Genomic DNA, 16,911 nt, shown 5'->3' on the forward strand with positions numbered 1-16,911 from the left:
TGCAGCGGATGATAGAACGCTCATTACAACCATAAGAGACTTGACTTGTACTTGTAAAAAATGACTTGTGAGCATCTCTACCTGGCAGCACCACTTAAATCACAAACTGCTAGAGGTGTCTACTCTGTGCAGCAGCAGGACAGCAGGTCAACACGGAGTAACAGGATACTGATTCTTGAGACTTCGGCAAAAACATGTCCCACAAATAAAAATGCTAATTCCATTGAAAATTACAGATCAGCTGTTGGTCTTTTGTACAAGAGTAACATCGCTACATATTTTTGTTTATAATTTTATAATTTATATGATTATGCTATGTCAGCCCAGCACCCACAAAACCAGAGAATAACATTTCAGTTTGATAAAAACTGTGTAAAAAATCATGTAAAATGTATAATACATATTCCAGATGAAAGAGTATAATGTAAAACATCTTTAGCAGTGAACTTCCAACAATATTTATTCTTTTTTTGTGGTAAGTCAAGATGTGTCTCTAGTTATTGTCAGATATTTATGAAAAAACATTAAAATCAGACACCCGTGTGGTCAACTATATACCCGAGGACCTCCTTTTTCACCCTCCATGTTTGCTATAAGTTTTTTGTTTGTTCTATAATTTTTTACATATTTATTGATGTCACAATCATGACATGTCAGCACTGTCTCTTTTGTAAGGAATGGACTATCTTAAATTATTACATAAATGTATGCATTTAAAAAAGAAGCCAGAGGAAGCAAGCAACAGACAGAAAACAAGATGGCTCCTGTATACAACTCGTGAGTTTCTTCATTAAAAAAAATGTGTTTTTGTCACCACTGTCAGACGTATACTGTGCCTGACTGTGGTGACACTTAGTTTCACAAAAACATCCAAATCATCCCTAAATGGAGCCTTGAGTATAATTTACGATTACAATAAACAGTAATATGGCTCTTAATGTTTAGCTTTAACCTCTTTATTTATCATATACATGATTTCTCCTTTATTTCCTGTACAAACAGGCCTATGCATCCTATAGTTGAACAATTTCACAACCACTTTAAAAAATTTCACCAAACTTTTACCAAATTAAACATAATTAGCTTCATAGTCACTACTTGAATGGTAATTCCATTAAATTTTGACCTTTCATTTGTTACTTGAGGCAGTTATGGTGAGACAGCAGCTATATGTAGAAGGATGATGTAAAAGAAGAAGAGAATACAAAAACATGCAAGATGCCCAAAATGTCAAAAGATCAAAGCTTTGAAAAATAAACTTCTGGGGATTATAAAAGACATAAACAAACTGAAAAGTATTGGCATAAAGAGCAAACTAGAAATAAAACTAAAATATATCAGCAGCAAACCCATCAACATGTTAATGTTCCAACCCATCAGTAGTCGGTAGGCAGTGCAACAATGTTACATGAGTACTCAGTAGACAGTGCAACAATATTAGATGAGTACTCAGTACTCAATGCAACAATATTACATGAGTACTCACTAGTCAATGCAACAATATTACATGAGTACTCGGTAGTCAATGCAACAATATCACATGAGTACTCGGTAGTCAATGCAACAATATTACATGAGTACTCAGTAGTCATGGGTCAAACCACATCCATGCTCTTCCGCAACTCTCATTCAAAAATGTAATCGAAGTAAAATAAAGTAAATGAAAATACAAAATTCGTATTTTTAATGCTAATTATAATATTAGCATTACAAAAGTGAATATTAATTATTTAATAGAATATGTGTGTTCCTATTTCACAAAATACTTTATAAGCTCTGAATCTATGTAAGCCTGAATAAGTTAGCTTTTTATGGTGTCAACAAACACTTAGTTTAGTTAGTATTTTATCAAAAAAGGACAAACTCAGGAGGTTGCACCAAAATATTGCATGATTGCTAAGACTTCGCTCTATCAACATATAACTTTAGATTTCTTGATTTTTAAACTTTTTTCTTTTCAAAATTTAAACCTGTTTTATCCAAATTCTCAAGAATCAGTTAGGAGTCACATTTAACTTTTAGCGGGGAGAGAAATAGGAGAGCTGACTGACAAGACAATGGCGAAGGATTTCTTGTCAAAGCAAAAAGCAAAAGCATCCGTTTGGCAATGTGTCAGATGTAAACTCAGTTATAATAGCCTAATAGGATAATGTTAATGAGGAAAAAGGAGTTGTTACCTCACTGAGAAGTTGGAGGTGTGCAGTCTGTTGCCTGAAACTTCATCAAACAACCTCTTCTTGTTCAATACTCCCACAGACTGAATAAAACTACTCCCAGACATATTTGAAATGGACCCTCAACGTACAACAACTGTTTTGCTCTGTCTACACATTTTTGACGAACGACCACAATGCTAACTAAACACATTGCATTTCCCTTGACTAGTTTTTGACTTTTTTTTTTTATAGAATTGTTTTTTTGTTTTTTTATATCAATTGCATATGGAGGTGTACGTTAAATTGGTCTGAAACAACTAAATGGGGACATGCCAAAATGTCCTCACTTTCCAAAAATATCCTCACTCCCCAGGGTAGCATTCAAATTTGTCCACACAAAGATCAACATAGAAGTAAAAGTACACACACTCTAACACAAACACACACATGGACAAACACGGACACACATACACACTCAGTGTATCTGTGAGTCTACAAGAACTCATTGAAATTAATTGGTGCTATTTTGGTTTAAAACCTTAATTAATATAACATTGCACAATGCACAATTTCTACACACAATGGACTGGTTTTACTTTCAGGTGTCATAAAACACTTGGCAGGTCCTCACCTGAGAACAGTTGATACCTATCTAGTATCTTACAATACATTTGCCATCTTCCCATTCAATGCCCCCCTGAAGTTTTATAGAGAATATAAATTGTTTTCACACTATATGACAATGCATGATGGGTCACGGGTCTGTATTAGTGTTTATGTGTATAATTTATTCTTTTTCTCCAGTACTTTATCTAGTTTGTTCCCTCCTTAGGTCTGATTCTGAGTAAAGTATTCAGACCCAAGTTGCAATATATTGTCACTTTACTTCTGTTTTTATTTAGGCATTTGAAATCTTCAAAAACACTAAATTGGACACTAAATTCTGCCAAATGTACAGGCTGAAATGGTGCGTTTGTTGGGTACTATTTTCAACGACAGATCAATCCACATTTGGTGCTCTAGTGAGTTCAGTATAACAGCATGGCTCATTGATGTCTTTTCAATAGTTTGGGACAAATTAAAGCTCTATGGGACAGAGGTAGAAGATATATCGGACTTTGGATACACAATACTTAGTATAGTTAGTAGTTAGTAGAATCAAGTCATTTTTGGTTTCAGTCTTTATATGGTTTTTTTTTTGACAAGAAGAAAAAATACAGAACATCATCAGCCTCATCCTTCAAAATGTATTTCTGTGCGCTTGAGCTGCACAAGATATTAGTGCTGACTGATGATTGCTTCAGAGTTCAATTGATTCATCATTTATGATTTTCAAATAATGTGTGACTCATGTCATTTGAGTGTGTAACTTCATTGTATTTTTGAATATTTGGATAATGGATATGTTGTCCTCCCGTTTCTCATTGTCCAATGAAAAGCATCTAGCTCAGATCTTCACCTGTATTCAATAAAATAATCAATTTAATAAAAAAATCAATTCTGGAATCTGTATCCAGTGTGTAGGTAGAGAATTACTTAAACTGATACTGTAGCTCAGGCCTGTTTGTCTCTCAGACAGCCTTTTAGCATTGATCAACCAGACCTTAGTAACTCAGACTGCCTGGCCCTGGCTCCCCAGAGGAGGTCAGCTCAGCTATGTGGAGGGGCCAGCTATGCTGAGGGCCCCAACCCCGGCGTGCCCGGCTAGGCTAATTAGTTTATCACTTTGTCAGAGAGGAGAGAGGGGAGGCTGTCAAAGAGCTCAGCCCAGCCAGCAGATCGAGGCTGAGCCTTCAGGCTGACGGCTCTAAACTCCAGGGAGTGTAATTAGCTGTGGTGGAGGAGCGAGGAGAGGACAGACTGAGAGGACCGGGGGTCAGCAGTGCTCACACCACTGGGAAGGAGTGCATGGTTTAGGGGTGTGTGTCTACACACACTTAAATTATTGATTTAGCAAAGACTACACACTGCCTGGGCTGACATCTCTGACTCTATCAGATGTTGCTCTCAGTGATTATTAAAAATGTATTGTTTTCTGTGGTTTAGTCACATCATATTGGTGTCAATGCTTTCATTCATTTTTCTCACACATACAACCAGTGAACGCAGAGACGGGAGCAAAAACTAGTTGTTACACTTAATCATGATTGTAGTTTTTTTTTCTGTGCTGAGTATGTCCGTTTATATAAAAAAAATGTCACACACACACACACACCACAAAAAAACCCTCCTAGCCAAGGGACTTAATTAGTGTGTGGATCAATGTTTGGTGACAGTAAGTGAACAGTGATGTTGGCTGAGGCCTGACCACCGGGGACAAAGTGTAGGCTAAAGACAGTTTAACTCTTACTTACCTTTTCATCTGCAGAGCTCTGACCCAGTCCACCTTCTTAAGCTGAGCTCATAAGAGGCATTTCTAGTTCTTATATAGTGTCTAGGGCTGGACATTATTTCCAACTCTCAGTGTATGTGTATTGTGATATGAAGTCATGTTATTGTTTAGCAAAACCTTGTGATCCCACTCAGACAATTTACATTAGTAAAACACCATAAGAGTCTATGTAAACTGTTTATGCCAGCATGTGTCTGTGGTTAGGGAGTCCAAGACAATGTTCTGTCACAGATGACAACAGAAATAACCTGAATCTCGAACTTTACATAACTATAAATATTCCACAATCAGTTCAGTATCTGTGGGGTTTGCCCCTTTGTGGCCATGATCTTCATTTTGAACTAGAGGAAGAATGTATTTTTGACTTGGAGGCTGAAGACATGATCACTTGAACTTGTAAATGTGGATGGACAAAAACATTACAACTCCCTTTCAGAAGTCCAATATGACACCAAGGCTAACTGTGGCATTGAATATGACCACAGTCTCAATACAAACATTATAAGCTTTATAAATTGAGGTCATTAAATTGTACAAATTAACCTAATTATTTTCTCACCAAGTGTGTGTTGTCTTTATAGGAAGCTGCAGTCTAAGATGGTAGTCCATGAAAGAGATGAGTTGTGCCGGAAGCCCCTCCACTCAGCTGCCGACAGCCACAACACACCAAGCAGCAGCAGCGGTAGCGACCCCAGCAGGAAGAGAAACATGGTTAGTTACACACACACACACACACTCGCACACATCAGCTGTGTCCCAATTCAGGGGTTGCATCCTTCGAAGGACGCAGCCTTTGCCTTCGAAAGCCACGTCAACCGTTGTTAAATGGGACGGTCTAGCCTTAGTGTTTCCTGGTTGTGTCACCAGATGTTCCCGCCCTTACCCTTACGTCACGGTTTCTGCCGCCCAGGCCCGCGAAAGTGAAAACACGAGTAGAGAGTTTGACTGAAAAAAGTTTGAGGTTTTAAGGTCCCTTGAAGTTTAACATATCTGCCGTTGGATGTTCAAATGAGTAAAAACTGAGCATAAACCCAATTTCTACATTTAAATGTCAGATCTGCGCCACTTGATGTCGCCATTTTCTTTCTTTCTTTGTTTTTGGGAATGAGCAGCGGCGCGCAAAGGATCTTGGGATATGGGAGGCCGTAAAGGATAGTAGCGGTGCGTCCTCCAAAAAAAGAGGCTGCATTTGTGAGGTGCATTTGAAGGAGCCTTCGAATTGGGACAGCCTTCGCGCGGCTATGTGACGTAATTGGCCTTCAAAAGCGTCCTTTGAAGGATGCAGCCCCTGAATTGGGACACAGCTAGTGATACTTTCAAATGGCCAAACATGCAGACACTTTAGTTCTACCTTTCATTTACACTTACACTACATTCAGGTAAATATGGTAATACAGTAATCCATGTAGTTCCTTGATGTAATATATCATGAACAATTTTTGGAAATTGAAAAACAGTTCATCAACTTCTTTATGCTCGCAGTGGATCAAATGACTGTGGGAGCTTTTTAGGCTCTTTCGGCTCATTGTTTTGGTTTTCCAGCACTTAGCAGCCAGACAATTTTCTCAGGCGAACAAACCAGAGCTTAAAGAGGAGTGACCATTTCCCTTACATTCATCAGGTAGAAACAAATATGACTCCAAAATGGAAATGGTAATGTTGCTCTTTGTCTGCTTGATGTGCCCTTCCCACTAGATTAAGGTGGCCAGTGTTAGATAAAAGGTGCCATGTATAACCATGCAGCAGTTAGAATTTAGCACCATTTCAGTCATGAAAGTCGTGGGTTCTTTTCTTTTGTGTTGTCAGTCCACTGTCAAGCAAATCTACTGAAATGACTCCCACCCAGCTCTGATGCAGATTAACTTTTAGGTTTTGAACTCTTAATGAATAATTCTGAATATTTCTGTATGGGGCTTTTTTCTTCTCTTTATTAAAGAGTGTGGTATTTCAACTTGAGAGCATGAAATATGGATTTCACGTTCAGATTTTGTAATTCTTTCCTTCAAAGCCCTGCCCTGGTGCTCAAAAAGCCCCTTCTTGTGCTCAGATTTGCTCTGCTTCCGCTCACTCTGTATGCTTGCACTCAGATATATTGTTGCTTGCACAGATTTCCTGTGCTCAACTTTAGTTTTTCACACCACACTCAGGCTGCCTGAGTGTGCTAATGAAACGTTTGCTCTCAGAGGATCTGAACGTGAAATCAATCAGTCAGGCTCTAAAATGGGAAAGAGCCCGATATTTCCTTCACTTTCATTTTGATGGTTGCTTATTCAGTCCTATTTATATATAACGATATAATCTGCCCCTCTGTTCAGGTGAGCACTGAGACCAGTGAGCATGGTCAGACCCCAGAAGAGTGGGAGGGCAGCGCCCCCAAGAGGATGAAGGAGTCTGAGAACCCGGACCAGAGGTGGGATCATTTTAGTTGGTTTATTGGTCTTGAAGGTGTGTCTATTAAGTGATGATGTACTTGTGTTGAGTAGTGGTCGACAGAGTGGCTGATTTTATACTCAGATCAAAACTTGGGAATTAAAAAAACAGGCCATGGTCCGAGTTTGATTTTGATATTTGATTTGTCCAATTTGTGTCCCCTGGAAGTAATTTATTATGGCTTTATTGACTCACACAGTAGGTCTGGCTCATAAACTGCCAAAGTTTATGAGCTGTAGCTTTGTGGGTAAATACACCGATCTCTTGGGCCTTTCTCCTGGTCTCCTGGACTCCATTAGAGCAAAGTGTTTGTTTACAGCCTCTAATTCTCCACTTGCACAATGTAGGGTGACGTTTATCTGCTTTACAAACTTTGATCCTTCCTCCTTTTGCTTCCTGTGCCAATTTGACAGTATAGGTATAGTTATCTCAGTGCTTTTTCATCTGTAACGTAGTTAAAATATTTCACTTTTCTTAGTTCACTTTTTATATATATTGTCAATAGTTTACCATTTGTTTTTATGGGTTAGGTGTTATAGAGTGTTTTTAACTTTTTTTTTTTTTTTTTTTTTTAGGATTTAACTCTTTATTTCTCGCTTTGTCAGTACAGCATGAAACACATGAACACAGATGCCTACAAATACTTACATCCCTGACAAATATAGCTCTTATTCTTTTTGTTTTTTAGAACTTACTCTCCACACATACACGCGAAAAAAAACAACAACAAAAAAAACAAACAAAAAAAAACAAAAAAAAAAAAACAAACCCAGAAGGTTTACACAGTCAAAGTACCAAGGGGGATCAAACACAGCAATACGCCGACAGCGCATCAAGATCTAGGAATGCATCCTGAAACCTCAGTCCATGCCAGACCACAGAGGCCACTCCGGAGAGCCCGGGCCCCATCGTCTCCAATATGTTCCAGAAAGGGGTCCCAGATTTGAAAAAACTTAAATGGTTTATCATTAAGCCAGAAGCTTATAGCTTCTAGGGGGAGAAAATCCATAATACTCCGGATCCAGTGTGAGACTGTGGGGGCAGAGTCTGAAATCCACTGTAGAAGAATACATCTCCTTGCATTAAACAGCAACACCTTGAGCAGCTTCAGTGAAGGGGGGCTGAGGTTCAAAGCTGCTGGTTGTACTCCCAGGATACAGGAAATAGGTTCCATATGGAATTATATTTGTGCCAGTATCCTGAGCGAGCAATTAAATATTTTGAGCCAGCAATGGTAGATTTTGAGCACAGAAAAATATATTGAGCAAAAAAAAATCTATTCTGTGCTCCATAAATGTGTTTGCATGTTAGTTTTACGCGCTCACTTCCCCCCTCCCTCTCTCGTTCAACTTCTCGCCCTCTGCGCGCTCGGGTTTGTTCTCCCTGCGCGCTCAGCTTGGCACACTCGTTACAAATGTGCCACAAAGCCAACCAATCAGAGAGCTGGCGGAAGTACACTCTGATTGGCTGTTTGCTCTCCAATTAGATCGCTAGTTACATTCACCCGGAAAAAGCAAAGGAGATCGCGTCGCATCAGACGGACTTGGACGGGAGAATGAGGACTTCTTTGGAAACAATGTACGGGCAGTATTTATTATTATTATTATTATTATTATTATTATGATGATGATGATTATTGTCTCATGTTATATGTCGTGTTCTTCCGCAATGAATGCCAACAGACGAGACTTTTAAGTTACCTACATTTATTCAGCAGGACTCACAACATGGAACTCCTCACTAGCTTATCTGTTAAACTGCTGCTCTACGCTTAACTTCCTGTTTACCTCTCAACGTGTCCTTCAAAATAAAAGCACATGTAAAACATCTTGGATTCCACCACATTATAGAATAGACAGTAGCTTGCTGTGTGACTGACGAAGACTCTTTCCTTTCTGTCCTGGGCACCATTAGATAATGTCAGGTGAACAACAACAACCACATGTAAGTAGTTTGTGTTGCCTTTGTTATAAACACAGTGTGTTATAAACATTTGTAAAGTTCTGTTCCTACGTTAGTTTGTAACCATTGTAAGTTTGCGAACTAGCCGTTAGCTATTTTGGTCGGTACTCTGATGATGATGCTTTCGACTAGCCTACACCTATTATCCGACAGTTTCAGATCAAATTTTGTTAGCTGGTAACAGAGCCAGCTAAATTGGCGGCTAACAACCATTAGCCGTGATTTTAAGGCCAGTCGGCAGTCTGATGTCTAATTACTTTGAGCAGGAAACATGTTAACGGTACATCCTGAATTGATTTAGGGTCAAGGTACAGTTGAGTCAGCAGCCAGAAACCTGGTGTCTATGCTACTCGACACTTTGGCCACAAACAGCTCAACCAGGCCCACAAGGCAGGAGACAGAGCAGCTGGCCCCAGCCCCTAGACATGTAACTGTGCAGCAAGAAATGACAAGGTTTGTTATTCAAGCCACACAACGTCATTCTCATTTGCACTGGGGAAAAAACAGTGTTTTCTTGTTAGGTCCACGTCACTACTGCTAAGATGTGTAAATTCAAATGTGCATTTTGAATCACACTCAGACAGACGTTTGGTTTGTGATTACATTGGAAAAACTATATACATGTCAGTTAGAAGTTGAATGCAACACTTACTAAACTCTTATTTATATTTTAATCCACAGATCGTTTCCAGGATATTTCAAGTCAAATCGTGGTAAAAAAAGGTGTTTGACTGCCACCAAGCATGTTCTTAAGATAAACAGTAAGACAGCTGCTCTCAATTTTTATCTGCTGCCAAAAAATACATCCCACACACCGTTGCCTGTTGAGGAGCTTGAACTCCTTCAGGCGGGCATGGGGAGACAAATGGTGAGCCTTCCTGAAGATGGTGACCACACAGAGGTACAGCTGTCAGCCCAGTTGTTTAACTTATCATTAAAGCTAGTTATTGTACTTTATCTTAAGTTGTGTGCACTGTCACACCCCTCTCTTTCTCTCTCTCTCTTTTATTATTAACAAAGATTTCCAGTCTCCTGGCTGACACATTTCCAAAAATGGAGGGTCTGTGTGGAGGGTGGCTATTGCACAGAGTTTAACAGCTGTAGCTTTACTCAAAACAAGAAGTTATTAATATGCCAAAGGCTATTTGATCTGAAAAACAGACAAGTTATAAAGTTTTGTTATTCATTTATTAATTTTTTCAACACTTCATACAGGATTTTTCACATGCATTTGCTGGAAATGTCTGTAAGACAAGGTTCCTGTAAGCAGCTAATGTGTCTATTAATGTTCATGTTCTAATGTCAGACACCTTGTGCAAGAACTGTATGTACAAGTCACGACCACGTGACTGAGAATGTCCCAGAGGATCAATAGTTCTCTGAAGTTCCTCCAGGGCTTCATCATCCAGTGGGCATGTGATGTCAGGAACCACAACTGCTCCATTTGAGTCCTCTTGCAGTACGACACTCTCCCAGTCAATGTCTGGGTCTTGAAGCTCCTACAGATCCAGAAAGACAAAAAAACAATGACTCAAGACTGTTGTGAAAATATTGCACTGCTGTGTGTATTTTGTTTATAAAAATAAACTGTTCCATTAAAGTGTATCTGTTTATACTTAATATAGAAATTAAAACTACTGGTTATTGAACTGTTGCCAAGGATTTTGTGCCTCTCACTCACTGCAACCAACAAAGGCATTATGGTTTGTTAGTGAAAATTATCTGCGCCATCTGCACAAATCATGACAAGCTCATCATTAGACATAACCATGTCATATTTGACAGTGCAACACTAGAATATTAATCTTATATGAAGGTAATCAAGACTATTTCCTTAAATTTAGTTTAGTTTATTAGTTTTTGGGGGGAGGGACAGCGCATGTCATGCCCGACATATCACAAAAGTACCTTCCTCAGACGTTACATGTTGAAATAGAATGATTGGTTGTCTAATTAAGATGTCAAACTATCTTGGCATTAGTTAGCTATCGTTACTACTTTCTTGACATAACATTAGCTACAGAAATAGCTAACGGCTAGTTCGCAAACTTACAATGGTTACAAACTAACGTAGGAACAGAACTTTACAAATGTTTATAACACACTGTGTTTATAACAAAGGCAACACAAACTACTTACATGTGGTTGTTGTTGTTCACCTGACATTATCTAATGGTGCCCAGGACAGAAAGGAAAGAGTCTTCGTCAGTCACACAGCAAGCTACTGTCTATTCTATAATGTGGTGGAATCCAAGATGTTTTACATGTGCTTTTATTTTGAAGGACACGTTGAGAGGTAAACAGGAAGTTAAGCGTAGAGCAGCAGTTTAACAGATAAGCTAGTGAGGAGTTCCATGTTGTGAGTCCTGCTGAATAAATGTAGGTAACTTAAAAGTCTCGTCTGTTGGCATTCATTGCGGAAGAACACGACATATAACATGAGACAATAATCATCATCATCATAATAATAATAATAATAATAATAATAAATACTGCCCGTACATTGTTTCCAAAGAAGTCCTCATTCTCCCGTCCAAGTCCGTCTGATGCGACGCGATCTCCTTTGCTTTTTCCGGGTGAATGTAACTAGCGATCTAATTGGAGAGCAAACAGCCAATCAGAGTGTACTTCCGCCAGCTCTCTGATTGGTTGGCTTTGTGGCACATTTGTAACGAGTGTGCCAAGCTGAGCGCGCAGGGAGAACAAACCCGAGCGCGCAGAGGGCGAGAAGTTGAACGAGAGAGGGAGGGGGGAAGTGAGCGCGTAAAACTAACATGCAAACACATTTATGGAGCACAGAATAGATTTTTTTTTGCTCAATATATTTTTATGTGCTCAAAATCTGTCATTATGTGCTCAGAATCTATCATTGCTCGCTTTTGTTTGCTCAATATATTTTTCTGTGCTCAAAATCTACCATTGCTGGCTCAAAATATTTAATTGCTCGCTCAGGATACTGGCACAAATATAATTCCATATTTCCAGGGCTAGTTTCCTCTTGAAAATAATGTCAATTTCTTTACACACTTTGATCCAAAAGTCATTAATAAGAGGGCATTCAAAAATACAGTGGAAATATGAACCTTCGATAATTTTACATTTATTACAGTATTTTGAAAGCAGAGGATTGAATTTGTTACGTTTCACAGGAGTAATTTGAAGCCTGTGTACAACCTTAAACTGCAACTCCCTAGCTTTGTTGGTAAACAGGCAGCCTGCGGAGCTCGACCAAACACTGTCCCACTCATCATCTGAAATAACCTCTCCAAAATCGGCTTCCCAGAGAGCCCTAACATGAGCCGTACATACGTTATTTGGGCTCGATAGGGCCCTATAAAACCTGGAAATAAGTTTTCTGGAGCCTGGGTCTTGGATGGCCTCCTCCACAGCCGAAAGAGAAAACCCATTAGGGTGTAGTTTAATAATAGAGGTGATAAAGCTACGTATTTGTAGGTATCTAAAATGATGGTTCTGTGGGAGGTTATATTTCTCTCTCAGCTGCGCAAAAGACATCACAACATCGTCTATCAACAAGTCACCCACAGTCTCTATACCCTTACTGGACCATGAGGAGAAGGCGTGGTCTGTCAAGCCAGGGCGGAAGTCTGGATTTAAGCGGATAGGTACGAGGCGAGAAATAAAGCCCTCCTGGCCCCCAAGTTTTCTTGCCAGTCTCCAGACCCTCATAGTATTCTGTAGCAAAAAGTTGCCTTTTACATTAGGCTGTGTCCATTTCTTAGACACATATAAAATGTTACGGAGAGGAATAGGGGCCACTGGGGTAGCTTCTAGAGTGAGCCAAGTAGAATAGAGCTGCAGTAGTAACATCAATTTGAAGTCTCAAATCCTCTGACGGGTTGAGGTTAAACTCTCCCTGCAGATTACATAATTGTTGTTCAAGCTTCTGCTGTTCTGCCCTCTGTTTTTTCTTTACGCTTGCTGAGAATGATATAGTAAGACCACGGATAACAGCCTTAGCGGTTTCCCAAAGCAGACTAGGAGAAACACCAGGGGTGTCATTTTCAGTGATAAAATATTTGAACTGTTCAGTAAGATGCGATTTAAAATTGGGGTTTTTCAGAAGATGATTTGGGAACCGCCACTGTGCCTTGGGGCGTTGTACATTACTGGACATGACTAAAAATACTGGTGAGTGATCACTAATAATAATATTACCTATTGAACAGGAGCGCACATTCTGCAGTGCAGATTTAGGGGTAAAAAAATAATCAATTCTAGAGGATGAATTATGAACCTTAGAATAAAATGTATACTGCCTGTCAGTGGGATGGAGAGTCCTCCACATATCTATAAAATGGATGTCGTTGCAGCAGCCAAGTAAAGACTGGCCCTGCCCTAAATTAGATTGAACTTTTTTACTAGCTCTATCCAGCCGTGGATTTAGGTAACAATTAAAGTCGCCATCAATGACAGAGGATTCAACAATCCAATCCGAGAACAAGGAAAACACTCCAGTAAAAAAGTCTGAAGAACGGACAGGGGGGGCGTATACATTTAAATAGGAGACTGTATCCCCATATAATGTCCCTTTAATCATCACATACCTGCCCGCACTATCAGCTCTAACCTCCACCCCTGTCAGGGGCAAGGACTTATGGACCAGGATGGCCACACCCCTGCTCCTAGTGGTAAAAGAAGAGGAATAAATCTGGCCCACCCATTCTCTCTTTAGTTTTGAATGTTCGCTGTCATCCAAATGAGTCTCTTGGATCAGAGCTATTTGAACATTTTCTCTCTTTAAATAGTTAAGTATTTTCTTGCGTTTAATAGGACCGTGAATCCCATGGACATTCCAGGAGCAAAGTCTAATTGTCCTGTTGTCAACCATAATCCCAATCGGCAGATACAATAAATCTTGCTGAAACCCCCGATATTATGTCAAGACTCTGTGGAGAAAACCTTCTGACCAAACAAAAAATAAGACATAAAAACAGTAAAAACAGTGTGGAGAAAAACAAAACCCCAGCCCACCCACCCTCTACACCCCAAACGAAGCGTCTACTACACCTCACACCGTGCATCCTAACTGCACTAAACCAGTGCTCCAAACCTAACAATATATAGCACCAAAGTCTAGAGAAAAAGAAAAGAAAACTTGTCATGAACATTATCTGTATACAGATTCAAAATGAAATACTTTCAGTACTCATCACACTTAATCAAATAATATAATATATTAAATTGAATTGGCGGCTTTAAATGGGAAAACACAGTTTTAAACAGTTGTGAAACAGATTTAAGCCGTCCATATTGGATAGTCTGTGGGTCTGTCATGGGGGAAAAACAAACCGTGAGCCCGTGAAGAGTCAGCCGTTGTCGGCGGTGCCGTCAGCTCGACCCGCCGGGAGCATCGGGGCGATGGTCTCCGCGTAAAATCTCTCTGCCTCGTCCGGAGCAGCGAAGCTGTATCTCCCGCCGCCGAAGGTCACCTGCAGCCGAGCCGGGAACAGCAGGCCATATCGGATGTGGGCAGCCCGGAGCTTCTGCTTGACATTGTTAAAAGATGCCCTCCGTTTAGCGACTTCAGTAGTAAAGTCCGGGAAGATATGCACCGATTTTCCACGAAATGAGAGCGGGCCTTTCTCCCTGGCCAGCTGGAGGATTTGCTGCTTTACTCTGAAGTGGTGCACCTTCACGATCATCGGTCTGGGAGGAGTGTTGGAGCCCGCGCCGGGCCGCGAAGCGAGGCGGTGCGCCCGGTCCAGCATCTCCGGTCCCTCGGGAATATTCATGCCCAGCGTCTCAGCGAAGAAGTCGGTCATGAATGCCGTGACTCTAGGCCCCTCCATGTCCTCCGGGATACCGACCACGCGTAAATTCTGGCGGCGGCTCCTTGACTCGAGGTCCTCGGTTTTCGCCATTAGCAGCTTGTTGCACTTCTCCAAAGTCTCACACTTCGCCTCCAGTGTAGTAATCCTGTCATCACAATCCTGTAGCGAGGTTTCCACCGCGGTCATACGTACCCCGAATGACTCTATAACAGACTGCAGAGTGCTCATCGAAGAGCGGGTTTCACCGCGGAAACTTTCAATAAGTTTGATAACCGCCGACAGGGACGGGTCCCCCTCCTCCTCCTCGTCGCCATGCTTGGGTGATGGCGGGTGGTTAGCCTTCTCGCTAACTGCCGAGGTTGAGCTCGATTTGAGCGTTCTAGGCGAGAGCTAGCTTTCCCAGCCATATCTGAATGTTTCATAAATCGTCATAAAATAAAAAACAACCGAAGTAGTGGAGTAAAATGACGTTTGGTGTACTATTAATGATTAAATATACAGGAGCTGGCAAAGACGTGTCTACACAGTGGCCATGTTGACACGCCCCCCCCGTTTTTAACATTTTTGATCCTTAAGATGGATAAATAACTGTTGGCAATGGTAGCTAGCCACACACATTAGGTCACTATTGCTCTATTTTACACTGCCACAAATGAAAGTGACTGACATAAACCATCTTGTGTAAGTGAGCTTCATTGCTAGATAAGGGATTTCAATCACAAGTCAGAAAGAAGGGTGACTGATTCTTCTCTTATGTGTATATGCAGAGCTTTTCAGGAAGCTAGCTAGGCTAGCTGACAGGCTAACATTATTTGTTAAAAAGCGATTAGCTATGATGATCAAAACCATTCAAACCATCTCCAGAGTGGGGCGCACTTTGGCCCTACTCTGGAGATGGTTCATCCCATCTCCAGAAACTGAGCCTTCAGTAGACACACTGAGTCCTATTGTTTCCAGCAGTTAAACTTTTGAGATGAACAATATTTACATATTTATCGATAGTAGTTCTTTCATTGAAGGAACAGTAGTGGGTGACATTTCAAGAGTATTAAATTCAGTACTTAAACTTTTTGTTTGGAAACCATATCGAACACTAGTTATTATCGAAAGCTGTCTTACAACCTGCTTTAAGGGGATCTTCTAAGACTTTTAAGTCTGTCTAGCAGCAGCAGATAGTCATAACTTGGACATATTTCAGAGTGATGGCTGTCTAACAGTACTAAGGCATGTTTCTAATTCAATATGGTTTTAAATATTTTTTGTGTGTACAGATGTGCAGAAGCCTCCACCTCCAGCTGTGTCATCCTCTAATGGACTTCTTCAAACTTGACTCTGGATGATGGTGAATCTTGCATGCTCTTTCTGAGATTGTCACTTCAGACTGAGTTTTATGTTCCGGTTTTGCCAAACATGACACACATGTGACTGTACACATGTGCTGTTAGCAAATTCTTTTCATTGTGCTTTTTAACATGTCAACATGAATAGAGGTTTGAATTATTACTAACAGCAGCTTCTGCTTCTGCTCATCCTGTGCAATGCAAACTATCTTGATCAGCTGCTTAAAAGACCAAATATATATTGTTGTGTGTTCAGCTATGAACAGTATTTTGCTGCTGCTGCTGCTCTCCAGCAAAAATGCATCTACTTCCAATGATCCACTTCCATTGCAATTCAAGTAACTCTTGCTTACAAGATTACATGTGGAAATCCTCTACCTGGTCTGTATCTGTTTGCACCACTCCACCAGTTAGTCAGCATTTTATACTGCATTTATACGTTTTTAGAAATTGAAGTTTTTCTATAAATTTATAAGAGTTTAGAAAGGAAAAAAATAATATTTTGGATAGGGCTTGGACTAGGTCCCATTATAAAAAAGTAAATGTCAGAGCGGGAGCAGTGTGACACTTTCATTTTCCAAGCATTCAATCACGTAATAAGAGCATACGCACATCTGATTCTGCCCAGTCAGCTCTTTTAAAAAGGAGTTATCCTGCTCTTCACCTGCCTTTGCTTTTCTTCTCTTTCTTAACAAGAAAACAAGCCGTCATGTTATATTTATGCCATATGGAAATTTACTGTCTTACAAGGTTCAGTTTTGGAAATGGCATTTCTTGCAACGTGTTAGTGATGATGAAACTACAAAATGGCCAATATTAAATAAACAAACATTATGAAA

General features: G+C 40.2%; 1 protein-coding gene across 3 annotated transcripts in view; it reads left to right on the top strand.

Annotated features, from left to right (window-relative positions):
• Positions 1 to 16,911, top strand: part of arhgef39 (Rho guanine nucleotide exchange factor (GEF) 39) — a 136,315-nt gene extending 119,404 nt beyond the window's left edge. For all 3 annotated transcript variants that reach the window (XM_084346459.1, XM_084346461.1, XM_084346460.1), the window contains 3 exons: positions 5,130 to 5,259; positions 6,864 to 6,958; positions 16,004 to 16,911. In XM_084346459.1, coding sequence (XP_084202585.1) covers positions 5,130 to 5,259; positions 6,864 to 6,958; positions 16,004 to 16,043 — 265 coding nt within the window. In that variant the 3' untranslated portion in view covers positions 16,044 to 16,911. The remainder of the gene's footprint in view (positions 1 to 5,129; positions 5,260 to 6,863; positions 6,959 to 16,003) is intronic.

The sequence above is a fragment of the Pagrus pagrus genome (assembly GCF_965226575.1).
Source record: "Pagrus pagrus genome assembly, chromosome: 23".
In the NCBI taxonomy this organism is placed as follows: domain Eukaryota; kingdom Metazoa; phylum Chordata; class Actinopteri; order Spariformes; family Sparidae; genus Pagrus; species Pagrus pagrus.